General features: G+C 43.8%; 1 protein-coding gene across 1 annotated transcript in view; it reads left to right on the top strand.

Annotated features, from left to right (window-relative positions):
* The window catches only part of LOC140185122 (tumor necrosis factor receptor superfamily member 5-like), a 104,549-nt gene that overhangs the window by 29,348 nt on the left and 52,613 nt on the right, over positions 1-22,588 (top strand). Inside the window, exon 2 of the mRNA XM_072238422.1 lies at positions 16,572-16,656. Within this exon, the coding sequence (XP_072094523.1) occupies positions 16,572-16,656 (85 nt within the window). The remainder of the gene's footprint in view (positions 1-16,571; positions 16,657-22,588) is intronic.

Genomic DNA, 22,588 nt, shown 5'->3' with positions numbered 1-22,588 from the left:
TCTAAAAGCTAGTAAGATACTGTATATTCTCGACATAGAGCAACCTGTGTGTCTCTTCCCCTCGTCTCTCTTAAACATGGCTGCTTTAAAACTTTGCTTTTCCCTCATATGTGGTTCATAGTCAACTTTTGAATAATGATTATGTTTTGGGACTTTTTACCACATTACAATTGCTCTCCAAAAATTGGTTTATATAGCGTAGGAGACAGTATTACATGCCAAGTTTAGCTCTCAAATTACTAAGAAATTTACAAAACAGGAACACAAGTTTAGACCTAACCAATCTTTGCTGGGAGTTATAAACCACCTCCACTTTATTTCCTATGTCTCAATCTGTATTATTTTAATTTCTTCCTCACATATGTACCAGCCTCTTGCTTCCCCTAAATCAGATTGATTCAACTTCACCTCAATAGATGACTTCCATATCCTCTCTATCATTAGCTGTACTCAGTTCCCTGAAACTGGATGACGTTGAAGCATGGAAATTCCATTGTTATGTAATGATGTAGTGACATTTACTGTGTGTGAATACAGTTCAATATAATTGAAACTGGTGGGACAAATTAGAAAGCCGATAAAATATAGTTTGGATTTTTAGTTTTATGAATAGAAACAGAGCACAAAGCAGGGCACGACCCACCCAGCCAACATACTTTTCGTTCCTCTTCCCTCCGGGAGAAGGCTCAGGAGCTTGAGGACTCGTACAGCCAGAATTGGGAACAGCTTCTTTCCAACTGTGATAAGACTGCTGAACGGATCCTGACCCGGATCTGGACTATACCCTCCAAATATCCGGAACTGCCTCTCGGTTTTTTTGCACTACCTTACTTCCCATTTTTCTATTTTCTATTTATGATTTATAATTTAAATTTTTAATATTTACTAATTTTAACTATTTTTAGTATCTTTAATATTTAATATTTGGTAATCCGAGGAGTGTGAAGCGCAGAATCAAATATCGCTGTGATGATTGTGCGTTCTAGTACCAACTGTTTGGCGACAATAAAGTATAAAGTAGTCATCCTGTACAAAAGCAAAGAAGTAATGATTATCCAGTGTTTATAAATCACCTGGCAAGTCTGTTTACAGTATTGTGTCTATTTTAGGAAGGATTCCAAAGTCTGTCCATACTTAGCAACAAGAAGATGCTCGAGGGAATCAGCAGGTCAGGCAGTAAGTGTGGAAGGAAATGAGCAATTAACTTCTTTCCACAAATGCTGCCTGACTTGCTGAGTTCCTCCAGAAATGTGTTTGTTGCCCAGATTCCAACATTTGCAGTCTCAATCCATCCTTGGCTCATTTAGACCAGGAACGAGGTGCTTCAATCACACAAACAAACTGGAAAAAAATAGGATGGTTCTCCTTTGGACAGTGAAAATTGGAAGAAGATTTAATCAGTGGGTTAAAGTGACCTCTTTAGGGTAGATTTTGGAGATTGGCTTGCAGCTACTAGTGGCTGAAGTAAGAGGACACCCTTTAGGATAGTTAGCCAAAGAACAAGGGCACGGAAATTTTTTTCTCTCTTAAATGCCAGCGTTTTCGCAACTTGGAGTAAACCTCTGGAAAGGATTTCACACCAAAGCAATCCAGGTTGATTATGGGAAAGTTGAAATCCTGTACTACTACAACCCTAATGCTCAAACACCTCCCTGTGAGTTGCATACATATCCTGTTCTCTATCTCCCACCGACTGCCGAGGCTTGCAAAATATTCCTTGGAAAGTGGTGCCCATGTTTCCTTTATTTCTAAGTTCTATCCAAATGGCCTTCTGTGAAGAGTTTTCCGAGACATCTGCCTCATTCCTGCAGTGATTCTCTGCTAGGTCAGTAACAAGGTGATTAAATGGCAGGGTAGATGTGGTGGGATGCATGGCCCAATTTTGCTCCTGTGTTTAATGGACCCCCCTTTCATGCCTGAAAATTCAACACTCTGGAATACTGACTTGTCAATCTGGCTCTTCTTTCCACCATGTCTCTGTGATTGCAGCAATATGATATCCCCACCTGCTCGTCAATGCTCTCACTTCATCCGCCTGGCCAGCAAGCCTCCTTGCATTAAGATGCAATTTACCCTTCTAAACCTGTAGGAGGTTTCAAAGGTACATTTAATGTCAGAGAAATGTATACAGTATACATCCTGAAAAGCTTTTTCTTCATAACCATCCATGAAAACATGGCAGTTAAATGTCAGACCCCCAAAGTCCCTCCCAGCTCCCCTCCCTACTGCGCGTAAGCGGCAGCAAGCTACGATCCCCCTCCCCCCACTGGCAAAAAAAAAGCATCGACACCCAGCACCGAGCACTCAAGCGTGAGCAAAGACACAGACTTGCAGTACTCCAAAGACTACTTGTCCACCTGGTATTTGACATACCACAGGCTCTCTCCCCACTAAGGGAGAAAGAGATGTCTCCGTTTCACAGTGAGAGGGGAGACATAATGAACAGCTCGCTGATTTATAATGTTCAAAGTCCGTTGTGTCGCTTTTTCCGAGCTCTGTGCCTAATGATGTCAGGTCTTTGGGCACACAGCCTTAGATCTTCCATCTCCCACGACATACAGATCTCCTGCCCAGACACCAATCTTCGATCTGCCTGTTTCCAGAGCCATGAGATCTTGGTCCTCCGAAGACGAGCTGAGCTCTTAGGCCAAGCCCTTGGCATGCGGAATACCAGCCAGTCGTGAAACCCCAGAGCGGATCCCATTCCCGCAAAGAAGCATAGCCAGCGTGTAACTCCAGGTTAGGGTCTTCAAAAGAACCTTGAAAGGTAAAAATAGAAATATTAAAGATGGAGATAGAGCTGTTTCCGAAGATGCAAGCGAAGGAGTCGCCATTAGGCGCCATTAATCTTCCTAAGAGGTTCTGCAGATCAATTCAAGAACTGGTGGTGACCAATCAATGACTCTATAACTGTACAGTGTCCAGTTTGGAATGAAGAGTAGAACCACGTGTATCTTGGGGAGAGTGTCTAAAGTGGCTAACTGAGCGGAGACAGATATACAGATCACTGTAAGTCATCACAATATGAGAGAATAAAAACATAGGTACAGGAGAAGGCCACATGGCTCTTGATCCTGGGCAGAAATCCAAATCTTGATCTAACTACAAGTCCTTTCATGCTCCCAAATCTACTAATCTTGCTCTTGAATACACTCAATGATTTGGAAAATGCATTATCCTCTGGATTACAAAATTCGCACCCTCTGAGTGGAAAAAAAACTCACTTCTGAGAGCTGTCTCTAACTCTTTTGTTTGTAGTTCTTGTCTCTTTAGCCAAGGCAAATGTTCTCCTACTTTTTCTTCTTCGTTAGTCTTTTGGGATCAAGGATGACTTGCTTCCTCTCTGATGCAGTGGTGACTGCTGAGGCCAATATGATAACTGCAGATAATTCCAGAGGTGGGGTAGGTGGTGCCAGATGGGAAGGGTAGGTGTGTGCACTCTCTGTGGTGCTTATGCAGGGCCTCTGTCTGCTCCAGATGCACGGGCTTGAGGTTCTCAATATACGAAAAGCTTCTCTACATAAAGTGGTCATTGGCCAGGCATTTTCAAGAGTCTGTGGGGGTACTGAATTTAGTACCTAAAACAGTATAATGTCTGTGCTGAACATGATGTCAAATTAAACATTTCGCCTGCATATGTTCTCTATCCCTCCCTTCCATGCAAATACACATACCTCTCTACAAAGCTCTTAAAATGCATCTGTAGGATCTGCTTCCCCCAGCACCCCAGGAATTGCATTCCAGGCACCTACTACTGTCCTGCACACTAAACATTTGCTGTCTCACTGTAAAGCTCTGTTTGCTAGCATTTGACATCTCCACCCTTGGTAAAAGACTCTGACTATCTACCCTATCTGTGTCTCTCATAATTACGTAAACTACTATCAGATCTTCCACCAGGCTCCGACTCATTAGAGTATGTCCTGATGAAGGGCCTCGGCCCGAAATGTCGACTGTTTACTCTTTTCCATTGATGCTACCTGGCCTGCTGAATTTCTCCAGCATTTTGTGCATGTTGCTTATCCATCTCTTATTATAGCTCAAAGCCTCCACATCCTTTTAGTAATGGGACAGCCAGAACTGCTCACAATACTCCAGGTGTTCCACAAGCCTCTTGAGAGTATTCTCGAATCTGTTTCTATGTAAATGGCAATCTCTTTCTATGATAGAGTGTCATTTTCAGGAGCCTGCTGTTGGGCTTCAAGCCCTTAGATTTGTATATCAAAATATGCTCAAAGTTAGAAGTTCAAGAAAAAGTTTATTGTCATTCGCCCATGCACATGTATGCTGCCAAACGAAACAACGTTCCTCCAGGCCAAGGTGCACAACACAGTACATATAACTCACATACATAACATATATAAATTAATAATACCACTTGTAAATTAACCAATAATAAGTTGCATTTGTGGCACAAGTTAAAAAGTAAACAGTATAACTTAACCAGCGCTTCATGCGTGATGAGACCTGGGTGGTGGCAGGGAGTTTAGTAGCCTTATGGCCTGGGGGAAGAAGCTGGTTCCCATCTTAACAGTTCTTGTCCCAGTGCTGTGGTACCTCCTGCCTGATGGTGGTGGGGGGGGGGGGGGGGGTCAATGAAATTGCTGGACAGATGGGAGGGATCACTTACAATGCTAAGGGCCCTGTGTACTCTGTGCATGTAGTGCTGCTGATAAATACAGTATCTCTGATAGATGGAAGAGAAACTCTGATTATCCTCTCAGCAGTCTTCACAATCCTTTGTAGGGACTTGTGGTCAGATGCCTAACAATTCCTGCACGAGATGGTGATGCAGCTGGTCAGGACACGCTTGATGTAAAAATTAATTGGAATGGGGGCAGGGAGCCTCGTTTGCTTCAATCTCCTCATGAAGTGGAGATACTGTTGTGCCTTTTTGATCAGAGAAGTGGTGTTGAGGGACCAGGTGAAATCATCCATTATGTGCATTCCCAGAAAATTGGTGCTCCCAACTCTCTCTACTGATGAGCCATTTGTGTGCATTGAGGAGTGGTCATCTTGCACCTTCATCTCTTTAGTCTTGTCCATATTACGAATCAAGTTGCTATACTTGCACCATTCTGTAAGCTACTCTACCTCCTCTCTGTATGCCATCATGTCGCCATTGTTGATGAGGCCACCTACTGTTGTGTCGTGAAGCTGATGATTCGGTTTGAACTGGATCTAGCTGTGGACAGGGTATGCAGCCTTGGTGATGGGGGGGTGGGGGGTCGGCTGTGCTCAGTGTGATGAAGCTAAGAGATGTTTCTGCCAACACGGACTGACTGTGGCTTTTCTGTCAAGAAATCAAGGATCCCAGTTACAGAGAAGGAGTTGAGACCCAACAAGGACAGTTTTCCCACCAGCTTCTGAGGGATGAGCCAAGCTGAAGTCAAAAATCAGCATCCTGGCATATGAGGTTCCATTTTCCAAATGGGACCGGGCAGAGTGGATTGCAGAGGCTACGGCATTATCAGTGGACCCATTCGAGTGATAAGTGAACTGGAAAGGGTCCAATGTAGCAGAAAGATGGGATTTAATGGGATCCAGAACCAGCTGCTCAAAGCACTTCAATATTGTTGAGGTCAGTGCTGCCGGACAGCATTCGTTGAGGCAGGTTACTGTCACCTTCTTGGTCACCAGAGTGGTGGTGGCCGCCTTGAAGTCTGAGGAGACAGTGGACTTATTCCAGCAAAATGTTGAAGATGTTTGTCCCTCAGAACCCAACCAGATACGTTATCAGGCCCTGTAGCTTTACGTGTGTTGACCGTGGCTGGAGTCTTCCTCACTTCAGCTGCAGCTGGACAGAGTGCCTGCTCGTCAGGGGTAAGAGGGGCCTTCCTCGCTGGCACATCGTTCTGTGCATCAAACCAAGCATAAAAGACATTTAGCCTATTAGGAAGAGAGGTGTTGCTGCCGTTGATACACAGGATGGTTGTCTTGTCCATTATGGTCTCAGTGCCCTGCCACATGCACCTGACATCTCTGGTGTCACAGGGAAGGCTGTATGTTTTCCTTGAATAATCCCATTTTGCCTCACTGCTTGTGCAGGAAATTGTAGTGCTTCCTGACCTAAGAACTTCTTATTCCCAAGAGAGCAATGGTAACTGGCCTAAACGATTACCGCCCAGTGGCACTGACTTCAACAAACATCAAGTGCTTTGAGTGACTGGTGATAAATTGTATAAAATCCCATCTTCCAGCTACAGTAGACTCTTTCCAGTTCACCCATTGCTCAAATGGGTCCACAGATGATGTCATAGCCCTTGGCCCTCCAATCTGTCCTGTCCCACCTAGAAGACGAAGCTTCATACACCAGAATGTTGTTCATTGATTTCAGCTTGGCATTTAACACGATCATCCGTCAGAGGCTGGTGGATAAACTGTCCTCACTGGGTCTTGACACTCCTCTCTGCAACTGGATCCTGGACTTCTTGATGAGAAGACCCCAGTCAGTCCGAGTTGGCAACAACGTCTCAAGCTCCATCAGGCTGAGCACTAGTGCCCCCCAGGGTTGAGTATTCAGTCCAATGCTGTTCACGCTGCTGACTCAATGCTGCCCTGCCAGATTCAGCTCAAGTTGTATCATCGTTTGCTGATGATACAACAGTAGTTGGCCTCGTCAGAAACAACAGTGAGATGGCATACAGAGAGGAGGTGGAGAGTCTTCTCAAATGGTGTGAGAACAATAACCTGAGTCTCAATGTGGATAAGACGAAAGAGGTGATTGTGGACTTCAGGAAGGCACAGATCAGTCACCCTCCATTGCAAATCAGTAGCTCTGCTGTGGAAGAGTGACGAGCACAAAGTTCCTTGGTGTGCACATAACAGATTACTCGCATAAGCCAGACTGGATCACCAGGATCCTGAAGAAGTACCAGACTAATACCATCCACAACCTGTAAGGAAGCTCAAATCACAGCTTATGTGGGTCAAAGATTCAGGACAGCTGGAGTTTACAGGATTCCCTGTGAATGCAGAGCAGTGTATATCAGCCAGACGGGACACATGGTGGAAACCCGCATCAAAGAGCACAGGGGATGTATCTGTTTGGGTTACCCGGAGAAATCAGCAATAGCAGAACATTGCATTTGCAAATGACCATAGGATAACTTCAGCACAAAACTACTGTGCTGTGCCAATGGCTTTTGGGACCACCTGAAATAAAACTGGAAACTATTGAAATAAAACTAGAGGAAAATAAATTTAATAAAGAGGAAGGTATCGCTGTAAGTAAGAACTGGAGTTTGATTGTAAGCAAGGTGGGACAGCAGAACCCTGATTGGATGAGGTCTAACCAGTCAGGAACGACAGAAGGTGGTGGTATAAATATCACCAGACTAGACATGCCCAGGCATTATCCCTGATGAAGATCGCAGAATCTGTCATTGAAATGTCGGTTATAATTGTTATCTGTATGTGGCTGGAAGCCCAAGAAGGGTTATCAACAAGAAGCAGAGTTAATGCTTCAGATTGTCAGCTCTCAACCATATCCACCTCAGCACCATTAATACATAAAGGGATGTGTACTCCAACCTGGTTTCTGAAGTCAATGACCAGCTGTTTTGTTTTGCTGGTATTGAGGAAAAGGTTGTTGTTTTGACGGCATGTCTTCAAACTCCTTCCTGTATTCCATCAATCATTGAGATCTGGCCCACTATAGTGTCATCTGTGAATTTGTAGATCAAAGTTCAAAGTAAATTCATTATCTTAAGTATGGACAGTTTACCATATACAACTTTGAGATTCATCTTCTTGCTGGCAGCAGCAACACAAAGAAACACAATAGAATTCACGAAAGACTGACAAGCATCCAATGTGCGGAGGAAGAACAAATAGTGAAAAAAAAATAGAGAAGAGTAAGTAAAGAAACAATACAATGAACATGAACTGCAGAGTCCCTGAAAGGAGCCAGATGTGGAGCCAGTTCGGTACTGAGGTGAGTGCTGCTGGTCCTGGAGCCCGATGGCTGCACTTGTTTGTTCAGTGCTGAGGCGAGTGTAGCTGGTGCAGGAGCCCAGTGGCTGAAGGGCAACAACTACTCCCAAACTTGGCGGTGTTGACCCAGACTCCTAAACTTGGCGGTGTTGACCCAGACTCCTGTACCACCCGCCCAATGGTAGTAGTGAAAACAGAGGGAGTTGAGTCAAACCCAGGCTGATGGGACAGACTCAAGTGTGGGATCTGGGCTGACGCAGAGAAGTGAGCTGATCTGCTTAATCTGGTTTGGCACTTAATTTGGCTTGTTTTTTGCTCTTGGGTCCCCATGCTTCAATCCGGCCTGAAGTCCACCTCAGAAACGGTTGCTGTAGAGACGGCCATATCTACATTCTGAAGAGTCCAGTTTGCCGAAAGGAGTTTGAGCATACTGCACTGAGGCAATAGTGTGAGCAGGGTGAATCATTCGGTCTTCGAGCAGCAATGCTGACAATCTTGAGAGAAAGGATTTTGGCTAGGCCTCAAACACATGGTTGAGACAGCAATTATAAGAAGCTTTGTTTACTGTCTCTGTTGGAGCTCTTCACAAACAAGAGAAAATCTGCAGCTGCTAGAAATCCAAGCAACATACACAAAATTCTGGAGGAACTCAGCAGCCCAGGCAGCATCTTTGGGGAAAAAAAGCACAGTTGACGTTTTGGAATCCAGTCCTGCCGAAGGGTTTTGGCCCGAAACGTCGACTGTACTTTTTCCCATAGATGCTGCTTGGCCTGCTGAGTTCCTCCAGTATTCTGTGTGTGTTGGAGCTCTTGTTCCCCTATGTTGATGAGTTTCAGCTACAGAGTGGTGAGGTCAGCCAAACAGTAAAGGAAGTCCTGAAGAATTGAATGTTGAAGTGATTTTCAGGTCCCTGCATGAAACATTGCTTGGCTGATTTGTTGCTGAAGTTTGGAACTTTGCCACAAGACATGAAGCTTCGTTGAAGACAAGATTGAAAAATACTCTGCCATTTTTTCACTAAATCTTGGCTTAGTTGGGGAAATTTGGTTAATGTTAGTGACAAAACTGGTGAAAATCTGGCTGTGTGTGCCACACAACAACTTCTCACTGAATGTCAGCATGACCAAGGAACTGATATTTGACTTCAAGAGAAGGAAACTAGAGGTCCAGGAGCCAGTACTCATTAGGGGATCAGAGGTGGAGAGGTTAGCAACTTTAAATTCTTTGGTGTTATCATTTTGGAGGACCTGTCCTGGCTCTAGCATATACTGTAAGTGCCATTATGAAGAAAGCAAGGCAGTGCATTTACTTTCTTAGATGTTTGCGATGATTTGGCATGTCATCTAAAGCTTTTGACAGACTTCTGTAGATGTGTAGTGGAGAGTATATTGATTGGTTGCATCATGCCCTGGTATGGAAACACCAATGCCCTTGAATGTAAAAGTCTGCAAGAAGGAGTGGATACTTTCCAGACTATCACGGGTAAAGCCCTCCCCATCATTGAGCACATTTGCATGGAACACTGTCGCTGGAAAGCAGCATCTATCATCAAGGACCCCTACCATCAGGTGAAGCTCTTTTCTCACTGCTGCCATTAGGAAGATGTGCAGGAGCCTCAGGACCCACACCATCAGATTCAGGAACCATCAGCCATCAGGCTCTTGAACCGGAAGGGATAACATCACTCGCCCATCACTGAACTGTTCCCACAACCTATGGACTCACTTTCAAGGATTCTTCGTCTTCATCTCCTGTTCTTGATATCTCTTGCTTATTTACTTTTTATTACTATTTCTTTTTTTGTATTTGCAGTTTTTTGTCTTTTGCACATTGCTTGTTTTCCATCCTGTTGAGTGTCTTTCATTGATTCTAATGTGTTTCTTGTATTTACTGCGAGTGCCTGCAAGAAAATGAATCTCTGGGTTGTATATAGTGATATATATGTACTTTAACAATAAATTTAATTTGAACTTTGAAAACTGTTGGAGATTAATCTCAAACTCATGAATTTGTCTGAGTTGGACCCAGTACTAACATTGAGAAATGAAGCAGTAAGTTCCAAAGAAAGTCTGAGAAAAAACTGAACTTGGACTGAGTTCATCCAAAACAAAGTAGTCCTGAGAGGTGAGGAGAATAGACTCCAAGATCTGCTCTCCAGATTTCTCATGTCATTGTACTAAAACTTCTGATAATCTGCTCTGCTATTTGGCTTCTGGCTTACCTGATTCTGATCCCTGCACTTCCTATAAATGCTCTAAGGCCCTGTTCCCACAAGCTCCTTAAACTTTGATAAAGGAGCTAACTGTCTGTTCATTCTATTGCTGATAGTTTCTTTTTTTGTGTTTTTTTTTATACCAGGTTTATCATTGACGTATTTGTTGCTCTGTGGCCGCAGTACAGTGCAAGACATAAAACATTACGATAAGGTTATAATAAAAAGTTAAGTAACTGGTGTAAAAGAGCAACAGAGAGGCAATGCCTATGGATTCATGGACCATTCACAAATCTGATGTTGGAGGGCAAGGAAGCTGTTCCTAAAATTGTGAGTTGCATCTTCAGGCTCCTGTACCTCCTCTCTGGTGGTAGTAATGAGAATTGGGACAGATGGTGAAGGTCCTTCGTGATGGATGTCCCCTTCTTGAGACATTGCCTTTTGAAGATGTCTTCAGTGGTGAGGAGATTGTGGCTGTGCTGGAGTTGAAGCATCATCACTTTCAATCCTGTGCATTGGAGGCTCCATACCAGGAGAAGATTTAACTAGTCAGAATGATCTCCACAATACATCATTGTTAGAGTCTTTGGTGATATACCAAATCTTGTCCAGCTCCTAATAAGGTATAGCCAATGGTGTGTCTTCTTCATGGTTGCATCAATATGTCAGGCCCAGGATAGATCCTCTGTGATGATGATGCCCAGAAACCTGCAGCTGCTCACCCTTTCCACGGCTAACTCTTCAAGGAGCACTGATCTGCGTTCTCCTGGTTTCATCTTCCTGAAGTCCACAATCAATTCCTTGGTCTAGTGGAAGTTGGGTGCAAAGTTGTTGTAACACCACTCAATGGCTGAAGTGTCTTGGACCTGAAATGTTAACTCTTTCTCGTTCAACAGATGCTGTCTGACCTGATGAGAAATCTCAAGCCTTATCTGGTTTATTTCAGGTTTACAGCATCTGCGTTTTCTTTCAAGATACTCATTTTTACTTTCTGAGCTACTTTGAGGACACTGTTCCCAAGCTTAAAAAAAAACTGAACAAGGCCTCATTTCCCATGCTCCCTTGAAACACATCACCAGGAAACCATGTCCTGTAAATGAGAAAATATGTTGATGCTGGAAATCCAAAGCAACAAACACAAAATGCTGGAGGAACTCAGCAGGTCAGGCAGCATCTGTGGAAAAGAGTAAATAGTTGACTCAGTCCTGAAGAAGGGCCTCAGCCCGAAACGTCGACTTTTGAACTCTTTTCCATAGACGCTGCCTGGCTTGCTGAGTCCCTCCAGCATTTTGTGTGTGTTGCAACTAGTTCCCATGACCCTTTTAAACTCACTGATGTCTCATTTTCCATGAGCCTTTTAAACTAATCAACAATGTTTCCCAGTCTCCCTTTAAACACATCCAGGTCTGTTCCAACACTTCTTTTAAAATCACTGGGGTTTACTTTGTTTCCCATGCTCCCTTGAAAGTCACTGGGTTTGCTGAAAAAATGTTGTACTATTATATGATATCTTTCAAAAAAAGTTAATAAAAGTGTGTTGAACTAGCAATAAGAGTAATAACCAGATGTCTGGAAAATCTGGTGCCAGATTATTGGAGGAAGCACTAGCTCACTGTTGAATATAATTGGGACATATTGGGGCCAGTACATTTTAGCCCAATTAAGTGGCTGCCCCAGACAGCTGAAGTTTCATGCAAATAGTTAAAAAGGTATAAAAAAAAACAAACTACCATTTAACCGAGTAAAAAATTATGTATTTAAATGAAATACAGAAAAAAAAATAGAACATTACCAATACTGTTGTAGTACTATAAAACTCATAGCTATTGATGGAAGAATTCATCCGGTGTATTCTGCCGTGTTCTTTTGATTGACTGTAAATGAACAAAGACACCTATTGCAGATAATGGATTGTCTTCATACAATGCTTTCAAAGATTGCATCTTCTAGGTCTTCATTTTCATTGTAACATTCAAAATGATTGTCGATACCTTCAAATTCTTCCTAGACCCTAACTTGTTGAAGTTGTGAAATAGTTCTACTTTTGCTCCTGGCTGCTTTTGGCATCACCAAGTGTCATAGCTTGAAATTACAGTGAGGAAAACGGCTCTGAGTTGTCGTAATGCTTATTTCTCGCCAACTATCGGTGACAAAAACCATTGCTTTTTGAGCACAAACACAAGCAACTGATGCTATTTAAAAACTATTCACTCTATGTATAGTGTAGTGTCTAACTGCCATGAAAGTGTGCACGACTGACACTAATTAGAAATTGTCCGTCAACTGTCTCTTGTCCCAATTAAGTGGCATAGTCTCAAATAGGCAAAGGGAATCCCAGCTATTTTCTCAATTAGTTTTTGATCCTTAAAAGTTGTCCCAAATAAGTGACTGCCCTGATTAACTGATGGCCCAATTAACCTTGATCTATTGTAGTGCTTTAATATCTCTCTTGAGACACTAAAATCTTTACCATTGACCCTGAGATGGGGGGGTGGGGGCGGGCAAGGATTGGCACAATAGTATGAGAGCCTCAGTGATGAGGCAATAACATGGGCCCCTATGATGATCCTAGTCTGATGGATCAGTTGTCCTGAAAATGAGTAAGTTGCTCTTGTGAAAATGTGGTCTGGTTTCCTGGCTGTGTGTGAGGGTGATGCAGTTGCTGTGTTCCTGGTCTGACTGTGCAAGTGGGACTCCCACTGGAAAACGCAACATTGAATTTCTGAATAATGTCAAGTGACCCAGACATGGTGATTATCACTTCCACAATTAGTGTAGTTTCGATTACGTAGCTGAAATAAATTGAACCCTGTTGTGTAATTTCTAGGGTATGCTCTATTGGAAATCTTAATTTAATTACTAATAGAACTTTTTAGATACTGCATTTCAAACCTTTTGTACTAAGAACATTTCTTCCTTGTTTTAGACCAGAAAACCGTGTGGTGGGCCAACTACACGAGTCAAAGTGGAGTAAGTTTTATTATCAGGGCACATACATGTCACCACATACAACCCTGAGATTCTCTTTCCTGCGAGCATACTTAGCAACAGTAACTGTAAGCAGGCTCAATGGACAACAAGCTGTGCGGATGCGGATATAACTAAATAGCAATAAATAATGAGCAGGAAATAACAAGATAAAGGAGTCCTTAAATGAGTGTAGATATTGTTACGTACCCCGTAACTGGGTTGCCAAACCAGCAGAAATAGATCACTCAGTTGGAGTCTGGATTACTAGAACTAAGAAAGTTTTATTAAAGAAACAAGCAACACAGTACTCTAATCAAAAGGATAATGAATGCAACAGTTCAGCAATGATAAACATACATGTACACAGAATTAAGACAACAGGATCAATCAAGCTCTATCGTTGTCTAGGGGTAAATGACCAGTTTCAAAGTGACGCAAAGTTCAGTTCAATTTAGTTCAGTTCAGTTTGCAGTAATCGTTGCCGTGGCGATGGACAGTGGGGGGGAGGAGAGGGAGCAAAACGAATGAATATTCAACACAGCTTCCACACAGACCTTCGCAGTCAGCTTTCGGGTGAGTCCTTTGTGATGTCATCTGAGGTCACCGACCATGACCCCTCCGTTTCCAGATACGAATCGCTTCCCTGTGGTGAACCTGGCACCCAGGCAAGGGTGGACACACACCAGATTCCCGCCGATCGTGCCTTTCCACCCTGAGCGTCTATGGCTTGATCCCGCGATCAGCCGTCCAAAAGCTTCCCACAGACTTGTGAGAGGCGCACCGCTTCCAGGGTCTCGTTACCTCGGGTGTCGTGTGTGTCCTGCCTTAGCGAACCTGTCCCTTTTTATCCCCCTGCTGGGGTATCGCCTGTCCATCACTTCAAACAGTTCAGGGTTCAAAGGGGGAGCCGATCTTGACAGCTCTCCTTCCGTTACTCTCTCCCGTCCCTTCATTAACATCTCCAATGCTGGTCCATTGTTTTCCTTATCTCTCTCTCTCTCTCTCTCCTGAAGCCAGGTGGCAGACCAACTGCTGATCCCACTGGTGCCAGCACAGGACAGCTACATCGTAATCTATGTGTATTCTTGTCACAATATTGCCTTTTGTTCAAGAGCCTGATAGTTGAGGGGTAGTACCTGTTCTCGAACCTGGTGGTGCGGGTCCTGAGGCACCTGTACCTTTTACCTGATGGCAGCAGTGAGAAAAGAGCATGGCCTGGGTGGTGAGATCGTTGATGCTGGATACTGTTTTTCAACGGCAATGTTTCAAGTAGGCATTCACAATGGTTGGGGCGGGAGGGAGGGTTTACCTGTGATGTACTGGGTGGAATACACTACCTTTTCTAGGATTTTCTGCTCAAAGGCATTGCTGTTCCCATACCAGGCGGTAATACAACCAGTCGGCATACTTTCCACCACACATCTATAGAAGTTTGCCAAGGTTTTTGATGATGTGCTGAGTCTCCGCAGACTCCTGAGGAAGTAGAGGTGCTGTTGTGCTTTCTTCATAATAAGATGTGTCCAGGACAGGTCCTCTGAGACAGTGACACCCAGGAATTTAAAGTTACTGACCCTCTCCACCTCTGATCCTCAGATGATTACAGGCTTGTGGACCTCTGGTTTCCCTCTCCTGAAGTCTGTTCTGGCATTGAGTGAGAGGTTGTTGCCATTACATCACTCAGCCAAATTTTCAGTCTCCCTCCTGTATGCTGATTTGGCCCACAACAGTGGTGCCATCAGCAAAATTGTATATGGTGGTGGAGCTGTGCTTAGCCGCACGGTCATAGGTGTAAAACGAATAGAGCAGGGGGCTAAGCACACAGCCCCATGGTGCACCTGCAGATGGAGATTGGAGATTGTAGAGGAGATATTTTTGCCCATCCGGACTGACTGGGGTCTGCCCGTGAGGGAATCCAAGATCCAATTGCACAAGAGGGTATTGAGGCTCAGGTCTTGGAGTGTTTAAGGATAAATTAAAAAAATAACATTTACTGCAGTATCATCTTTTGAATAAAGTTCTACTTGTACAGATATGAAAATGTAACAAGAGCACAGGAGGGTAAAGGTGAAATGTGGCGAAGGAACGTGAAACTTGTGTGGAACCTTGGTTAAACCAGAGCTGAAATGCTGTTCTGCTTTCCACATTATAGGGGAACTAGGAAAGGGTGCAAAATAATAAGTGTAATGACATCAAAGCCAAGAGAATACACTTCTCTGGAAAGATGGAACAGGCTTGGGCTTTTCTTTCTGAAAGTAGAAGACTGAGGGGTGACCTGATAGATTCTGTTTAACTGCACAATATTAAATCCATTTGCAAGTGTTCAGCAAATACAACAGGCCATGCCTGCGTGACCCAGACAACTGCCACGCATACTGCTTAAAAAAAAAGGCATATCCTTGCCTGTAAAGTCTTTTCAAAGCTTAGTTTAGAAGATGCTGTAGAGATGTAGAAGGAGGACTTGTAGTCTGATGCAGCTAAAGTGGAATTTTTTTTAGCCTCAGCACTAAGCAGTACGTATGTAGTAAATCTAATACTGCACATCAGCCAGGTAACACCATCCCTACTGTAAAGGATGGTGGAGGTAGCATCATGCTATGGAGATGGTTTTCAGCAGCAACAAATGGAAATCTGGTCAGCGTTGATGGGAAGGTGAATGCTGCTAAATACAGAGGGATCCTGGACAAAAACATGCTAGCCCCTACCAGAAAGCTTAAAGCAGGGAGGAAGTTCGTCTTTCAGCAGGACAACAACATAAAGCACACTGCCAGAGCAACCATGGAGTGACTTCAGACGAAGAAAACTGATGTCCTTGAGTTGCTCAGTCAGAGTCCTGACCTTGACCCGATCAAACATCTCTGGCAAGACTTCAAGATTGTTGTTCACCTAACTAACCTAGCACAACTTAAGTAATTTTGCAAGGAGGAATGAGCAAATCTTGCTCCATTACATTGTGCAAAGCTATCAGATACTTATCAAAAAAGACTACTGGCTGTGATAGCTGCAAGAGGTGGTTCAACTAAGTACTGAGTAAAGGGGGATCAGTACTTTTGAACTGCAGAAATTTCTAGTTTTTCATACTTTACAATTTTGTTTTATTTGGGGGGTAGGCTCTACTGTGGAGAGAAAAAAAAGAGCATGTGATTCACAAATAAAAATTCTCAGTTAAATTGATCAAAACCCCTGGTTGTAATACTCACTTATGAGAACACAAGGTTGGGGACTGAATAGCCTTAAAAGGGATATTCCTTTCATATGCTTGAAAGGAACAACTTGAGCAGCTATGGGCCTGTGACTAATTTAAAGGCCCGTTCAGAAGTTGACACTGAGGTTGAATTTTATTCAGTGATGGGCTTTCAGTGCGTTGAAGGCGCAGACTTTCTGTAAAAAGCAATAGCACGATGAAGGCCACGATGAATGCATGTCTAATCATTTTGTGCCTGTGTTTTATTTTCAGTTTTGCATTTCCGCTCCCTCCAGCAGCTGCGACGTTGAGACCCAGTACTTAAAGGGTGGCCGGTGTTGCTTCAAGTGTGGTCCTGGTAAGTACCTCTCATGTGGGTCTTAATCACAGTGAGACTGGAGGGGGAGGAGTGACAGGAGCAGAAACAAGATTTACTTGAGAACTGGTAGAAAGAAAAATAGATTCATATTTGGCACAAGAGTGACTTGGTTAAAGTGTAAAAACAAGAAATTCAGGGTTGTTCAGAATGTTAGTGGAGTGAGCGATAGGGTTAAGTATTTCAGGTTGGTGACATTTCACCAGAACTATGAAGAGTTATAAACTAAACTTGTTGAAGCTGCAGATACGACTGGAAGTGATAATGACAAACTGAGTTTAAAGCACATCAGAAGCAGAAACAGGATGAGACCATTTGGCCCATCATGTGGCTCCACCATTCAATAAGATCATGGCTGACCTTAGCACCACATACTTAAATCAACCTCACTCCCCTAAATATCAAAACATTTACTGATTTTTTTTCTCTTGAATATATGCAGCACCAGAATCTCCAGGGAAGAGAATACTGAAGTTTCAGTACTCCTCGGTTAAATTTCTTCTCATTTCAGATCTGAATGCCTAATCCCTTTTCTTTGAGATCATGATTCCTGGAATCTATTCATCCCAGCAGAAGCCACATTGCTTCTAAACTATCAGGAGTTTTGTGACTGCAATGAGATCACCTCTTTGTCTTCTAAACACTACCCAACATACGCCCAATCTGCTTAATCCCCTCTCAAAGGAAGGGTCATCTCATCACTCCTGTTTCAGGAACCCATCAGTTGAACCTGTGTTATACTCCCTGAATCAGAGTGTATCTTTCCCTTTCTGGGGAGACCAGACCATACGTAACATCCAGGTGTGGTCTCACTTGGACCACGTCTAACTGGAGAACTGAAATCCTCCAGCAAGAAAAGCTAGTGTACCGTTTGCCTTGCTAATGCTTGCTATGGGTATCATTGTCACTGATTTGTGTACAAGGAAACTTAGAACCCCTTGATCACCATTGTACTTTATTCTTCATCATTTTCAAAAAAACACACCACTTTCCTAATTTTTCTGCCATTGCAATTTACCTTGAATCATATTCCATCTTTCATACCCTCTCCTCATCTGTCTGTACCCCCCTATAATTATCCTTGCATCCTCCTGACAGCCCACTCTGGACATCTAAATCACTGATAGAGATTGTGACCATCCCAGCATTTCCCCACTAGTCACAGTTCTCAATCAGAACATACATGCCACATGTTTACATGTAGCAGATACATGTAAATATGTATCTGTTTATTCCTACTGCCAGTTATCCTCTGCTTGGCTGTACACCCTTGACTTGGAGCCTTCTTTCACAAATGATATGCGATGTTCTGTGCAGCATGGGGCATGAGATAAGTTGTGCTGCAGTACTCTCTGCTCAACCACTTCTGTTACAACTAAAATATATCACATCCATGAATTTGCACTGATCTATTCAAGTCGTTATAAACTCAAAAATTTCGAACATATTTGTTGGACTTGGGTTTACTTATATTTATGTGTGTTGACTCTACACAGTTCTATTATTGTTTTTTTCAGGTTTTTCCATTGCCACTGTGTAAATGATCGTTTCTAGCATTTATCCCAACTACTAATCTTGGGTGATCAGTCTCTTGTTCTCATTTTCACTTTCCTGGCACCTCTATGTCTGTAGTAGGGTGGAGTTGAAAAGAGACTGAATGATGTGTTTTCTGAGATGGCAGTGAAGTCTTGTTTAGGACAGATAATCTCCCTGAAAGCGTGTGAATAGAAAGAGAACTGTTATCTCTGTTTCTCTCCTCACAGATGTCTGACCGTTGAATACCTCTAGCATTCTCCATTTTAGCTTGTGTTTCCAGGCATTGCAATGCATAACTTTTTTGATCGTTGTTAAAATATACCCTTTTTATTTGATGAAGGATGTAATTAGTTTGTCTTCCCTCAAAGGCTGATGGATTTCATTATGGTTCTAGGATGTATTACTTTGGACCTCTAACACTTTGCTCGTGTGAATAGTTTATTCGTGATTTTCATGCTTATGATGTTGTTGCAAGGTGCAGAAGATTGACATTGAGATCTTCTGGCCCAAAACCATTCTGCTGCGCAATTTAGAGTCTAGTCCTTCTGCATCTTAATTCCATTGATCCCATGATAATCTCACCTGACTTGAAACGTTTGCATTTTGAAGCTTTTAGTTGAATTTAGTTTCTGTCACCTTTTGAAGTGAATTCCATGTTGTCACTACCCTGGAGAAATCACTTCTTGCCCTTTCCCAACCTTCCCTGAATGGCTGAGGTGACATGACTATGTCACCTGGTTGAGTACTTTCCACCACAGGATGGTTCTAACATCAGCACAGAAAAAGATCCTTCAGCCCATCATGTCCATGCTGGCCATTATACTAATCCTATTTTCTCAAAGGTTCATTTTATTGTCAAAGTATACCTCTACGTTACAACTCTGATATTTGCCTACTCCGGATGGCCATTAAATACAGAAAGACCATGGGTACTGATGAAAGAAAAAACATCAACTCCTCCCCCCCCCCAACTGACTCGAAAAAGAACAGAAACAAAACTCGCAGATGTAAAAATCCCCACAGCAAAAAACAGCCACAATAACAATCAACGATCCTCTACTCCTACCAATCCCCGCACCCATCACTCGCAGAAAAGAACAGCAATAGTAGCACCAAACCCCCAACTCCCCTTCTTACATGCGAAACAATTAACAGATCACCCACCCGCCAATCGTCCACAAGAAAACACTGAAAAACTGAAGGAAACCAATATACAGTCCAATAATCACATAAATTTCAGTATATGGGAAATGTCTTTTTGCTGCATATGTGGAGAGCAGCCGCATGAACTTAGCCCTTCCATAAAGAGTGACCTCTGACCCACACCTGCATGGCGCCAACCCGGTTGCTGACCTTTTAGCGCTGAGCCATTGCTGACCCCTTCCGCATTCACCTTGATGTTTCAGTCTTCCTTGCTGCTTCGAGGTAGAATCACTCATGACCTTGGTCTTTCCCACAGGTCAGCTTGTGTTCTCGGACCTCTCCCCCCACACCCGTCTCCGATCTCTACGAGGCATTTCATCTTCAGCCTTCTGTGCCCTGGTTGTCACTCAACAAGCTCATATTCTCTAATCATTTTAAACTGCTAGCCAGTGAAGCATAAATCTCAAAGTAATAGCGGAAAGAAATGATCTTAAACTTTGACTCAGAGCGCTCACTGTAGACTGAAAACAGTAGTGTAGTTTATACCCAATATGACTGAGTATTCATTGAATCATGCAATGTTATGTCAAAGCAAGAAGCCGCTCAAGCTACTGCCCTTTTTGCATGCTCTGTTAGAGATGCTCCTTGTGCGTAGTCCTGTGCTTAACTGTTTATCCATTCTGTCTTGCCATTTAGCACTGAACCTGCTTTCACCAGACATTGCATTGAAGGTCATTACTTCGCACATCCTTTTCATTAAGTTTCTCTTCCTGAGTTATCAACCAGTCTGCTGCTGCGAGATGTGGGCTTTATTTTATCAAAACAGTTCATTTTTTTTTAAACAGACAGCATGAGTGGCATTGATAACGCAGAGAGTAAGAAACTTGTTTTTTTTTCGGTAGCAGGGGTGTATAAAACTAGAAGTATTGAGCTCAAAATTTAGGAACTTACATATATCACAGCTTTGTAAAACTCTGGTTAGCCCACATCTGGAGAACTGCATTCAGTTCTGCTTGCTCCATTATAGAAGGGATGTGAGGGATGTGGAAGCTTTGGAGATGGTGCAGAGATGTTTACGAAAACACAGAATAATCTGCAGAGGCTGGGGTCAAAGCAACATTCACAACACGCTGGAGGAACTCAGCAGGTCGGGCAGCATCTGTGGAAAAGATCGGTTGACGTTTCGAGCCGGAACCCTTTGTCAGGACTGTAGAGGGAAGGGGCAGAGGCCCTATAAAGAAGGTGGGGGAGGGGGGGGGAAGGAGAAGGCTGGTAGGTTCCAGGTGAAAAACCAGTAAGGAGAAAGATAAAGGGGTGGGAGAGGGGAAGCAGGGAGGTGATAGGCAGGAAAGGTGAAGAAGGAATAGGGGAAAACACAATGGGTAGTAGAAGGAGGCGGAACCATGAGGGAGGTGATAGGCAGCTGGGGGAGGGGGCAGAGTGAAATAGGGGTAGGGGAAGGGAGGGGGAGGGAATTACCGGAAGTTGGAGAATTCTCTGTTCATACCAAGGGGCTGAAGGCTACCTAGACGGTATATGAGGTGTTGCTCCTCGAACCCGAGTTTAGCCTCATCATGGCAGTAGAGGAGGCCATGTATGGACATATCTGAATGGGAATGGGAAGCAGAGTTGAAGTGGGTGTGCTTCCAAGTGAGGCAACACTTCACTTGTGAGTCTATTGGGGTTATCTATTGCATCCGCTGCTCCCAGTGCGGCCTCCTCTACATCAGTGAAACCCGACGCAATTGGGGGACCGCTTCGTCGAGCACCTCCGCTCCGTCCGCCACAACGGACAGGATCTCGCAGTAGCCACCCACTTCAACTCTGCTTCCCACTCCCATTCAGATATGTCCATACATGGCCTCCTCTACTGCCATGATAAGGCTAAACTCAGGTTTGAGGACCAACACCTCATATACCGTCTAGGTAGTCTCCAGCCCCTTGGTATGAACATAGAATTCTCCAACTTCTGGTAATTCCCTCCCCCTCCCTTCCTCTATCCCTATGTCACTCTGCCCCCTCCCCCAGCTGCCTACCACCTCCCTCTTGGTTCCGCCTCCTCCTACTACCCATTGTGTTTTTCCCTATTCCTCCTTCACCTTTCCTGCCTATCACCTCCCTGCCTCCCCTCCCCCACCCTTTTATCTTTCCCCTTACTGGTTTTTCATCTGGAACCTACCAGCCTTCTCCTTCCCACCCTCCCCCCACCTTCTTTATAGGGCCCCTTCCCTCTACAGTACTGACAAAGGGTTCCGGCCCGAAACGTCGACCGATCTTTTCCATGAATGCTGCCTGACCTGCTGAGTTCCTCCAGCATGTTGTGAGAGATGTTTACGAGGGTGCTGCCTGGATTAGAGGGCATGCGCTACAAGGAGGGGCTGGACAAGCTTGGATTGATTTCTCAGGAGTGGCAGATGCTGGGTGGAGGCCTGATAGAAGTTTATAAGATTATGAGAGGCATAGATACGAGTAGGCAGTTGGTACCTTTTTTTTCCTGCACAGGGTCAAAATGTCCAATTCTAGAGGATATGCATTTAAGGTAAGAGGGAGATAAGATCAAAGAAGATATGTGGGGCAAGTATTTTACACAGAGTGGTGGGTGGGAGGAATGGTGCCAGCGTTGATAGTGCAGTCAAATATAATGGAGGCATTTAAAAGGGTCTTAGATAGGCATGTGAGTATGCAGAGAATTCAGTGGTGTAGACTTGTGAAGGCTAGTGAAGAGACTAGTTTATTTAGGGTTTTAATGTCTAGTTTAATTAGTTTGGTACAACAATATGGGATTTAACAGCCTGTTCCTGTGCTGTACTCTTCTATGTTCAAGTGGACAAGGTTCAGAGTGAGGAGAAGTGGAGTTAGAGGGGATTGAGGAAGAATATTTTCCACCCATATTATGGTTGGAATCTACCAAGGGGCAGTGGAGGCAAGGACTCTCACAACACTTAAGGAGCGCCTGGATGGGCATTTGAACCACCAAGGCATAGAAGACTTTGGGTTGAAATGCTGGTTAGTGGATGGGATTAGTGGAGATGGGTATGTGGTGTTGGGTATGTGGTGATGGGTGTGTGGTGATGGGTGTGTGGAGATGGGTATGTGGTGATGGGTGTGTGGAGATGGGTATGTGGTGATGGGTATGTGGAGATGGAGATGGATATGTGGAGATGGGTGTGTGGTGATGAGTATGTGGAGATGGGTATGTGATGATGAGTATGTGGAGATGGGTGTGTGGAGATGA

This window comes from Mobula birostris, chromosome 2, assembly GCF_030028105.1.
Source record: "Mobula birostris isolate sMobBir1 chromosome 2, sMobBir1.hap1, whole genome shotgun sequence".
In the NCBI taxonomy this organism is placed as follows: domain Eukaryota; kingdom Metazoa; phylum Chordata; class Chondrichthyes; order Myliobatiformes; family Myliobatidae; genus Mobula; species Mobula birostris.
The sequence above is the reverse complement of the archived record's forward strand: the minus strand, read 5'-3'. Positions and strand labels throughout refer to the sequence as shown.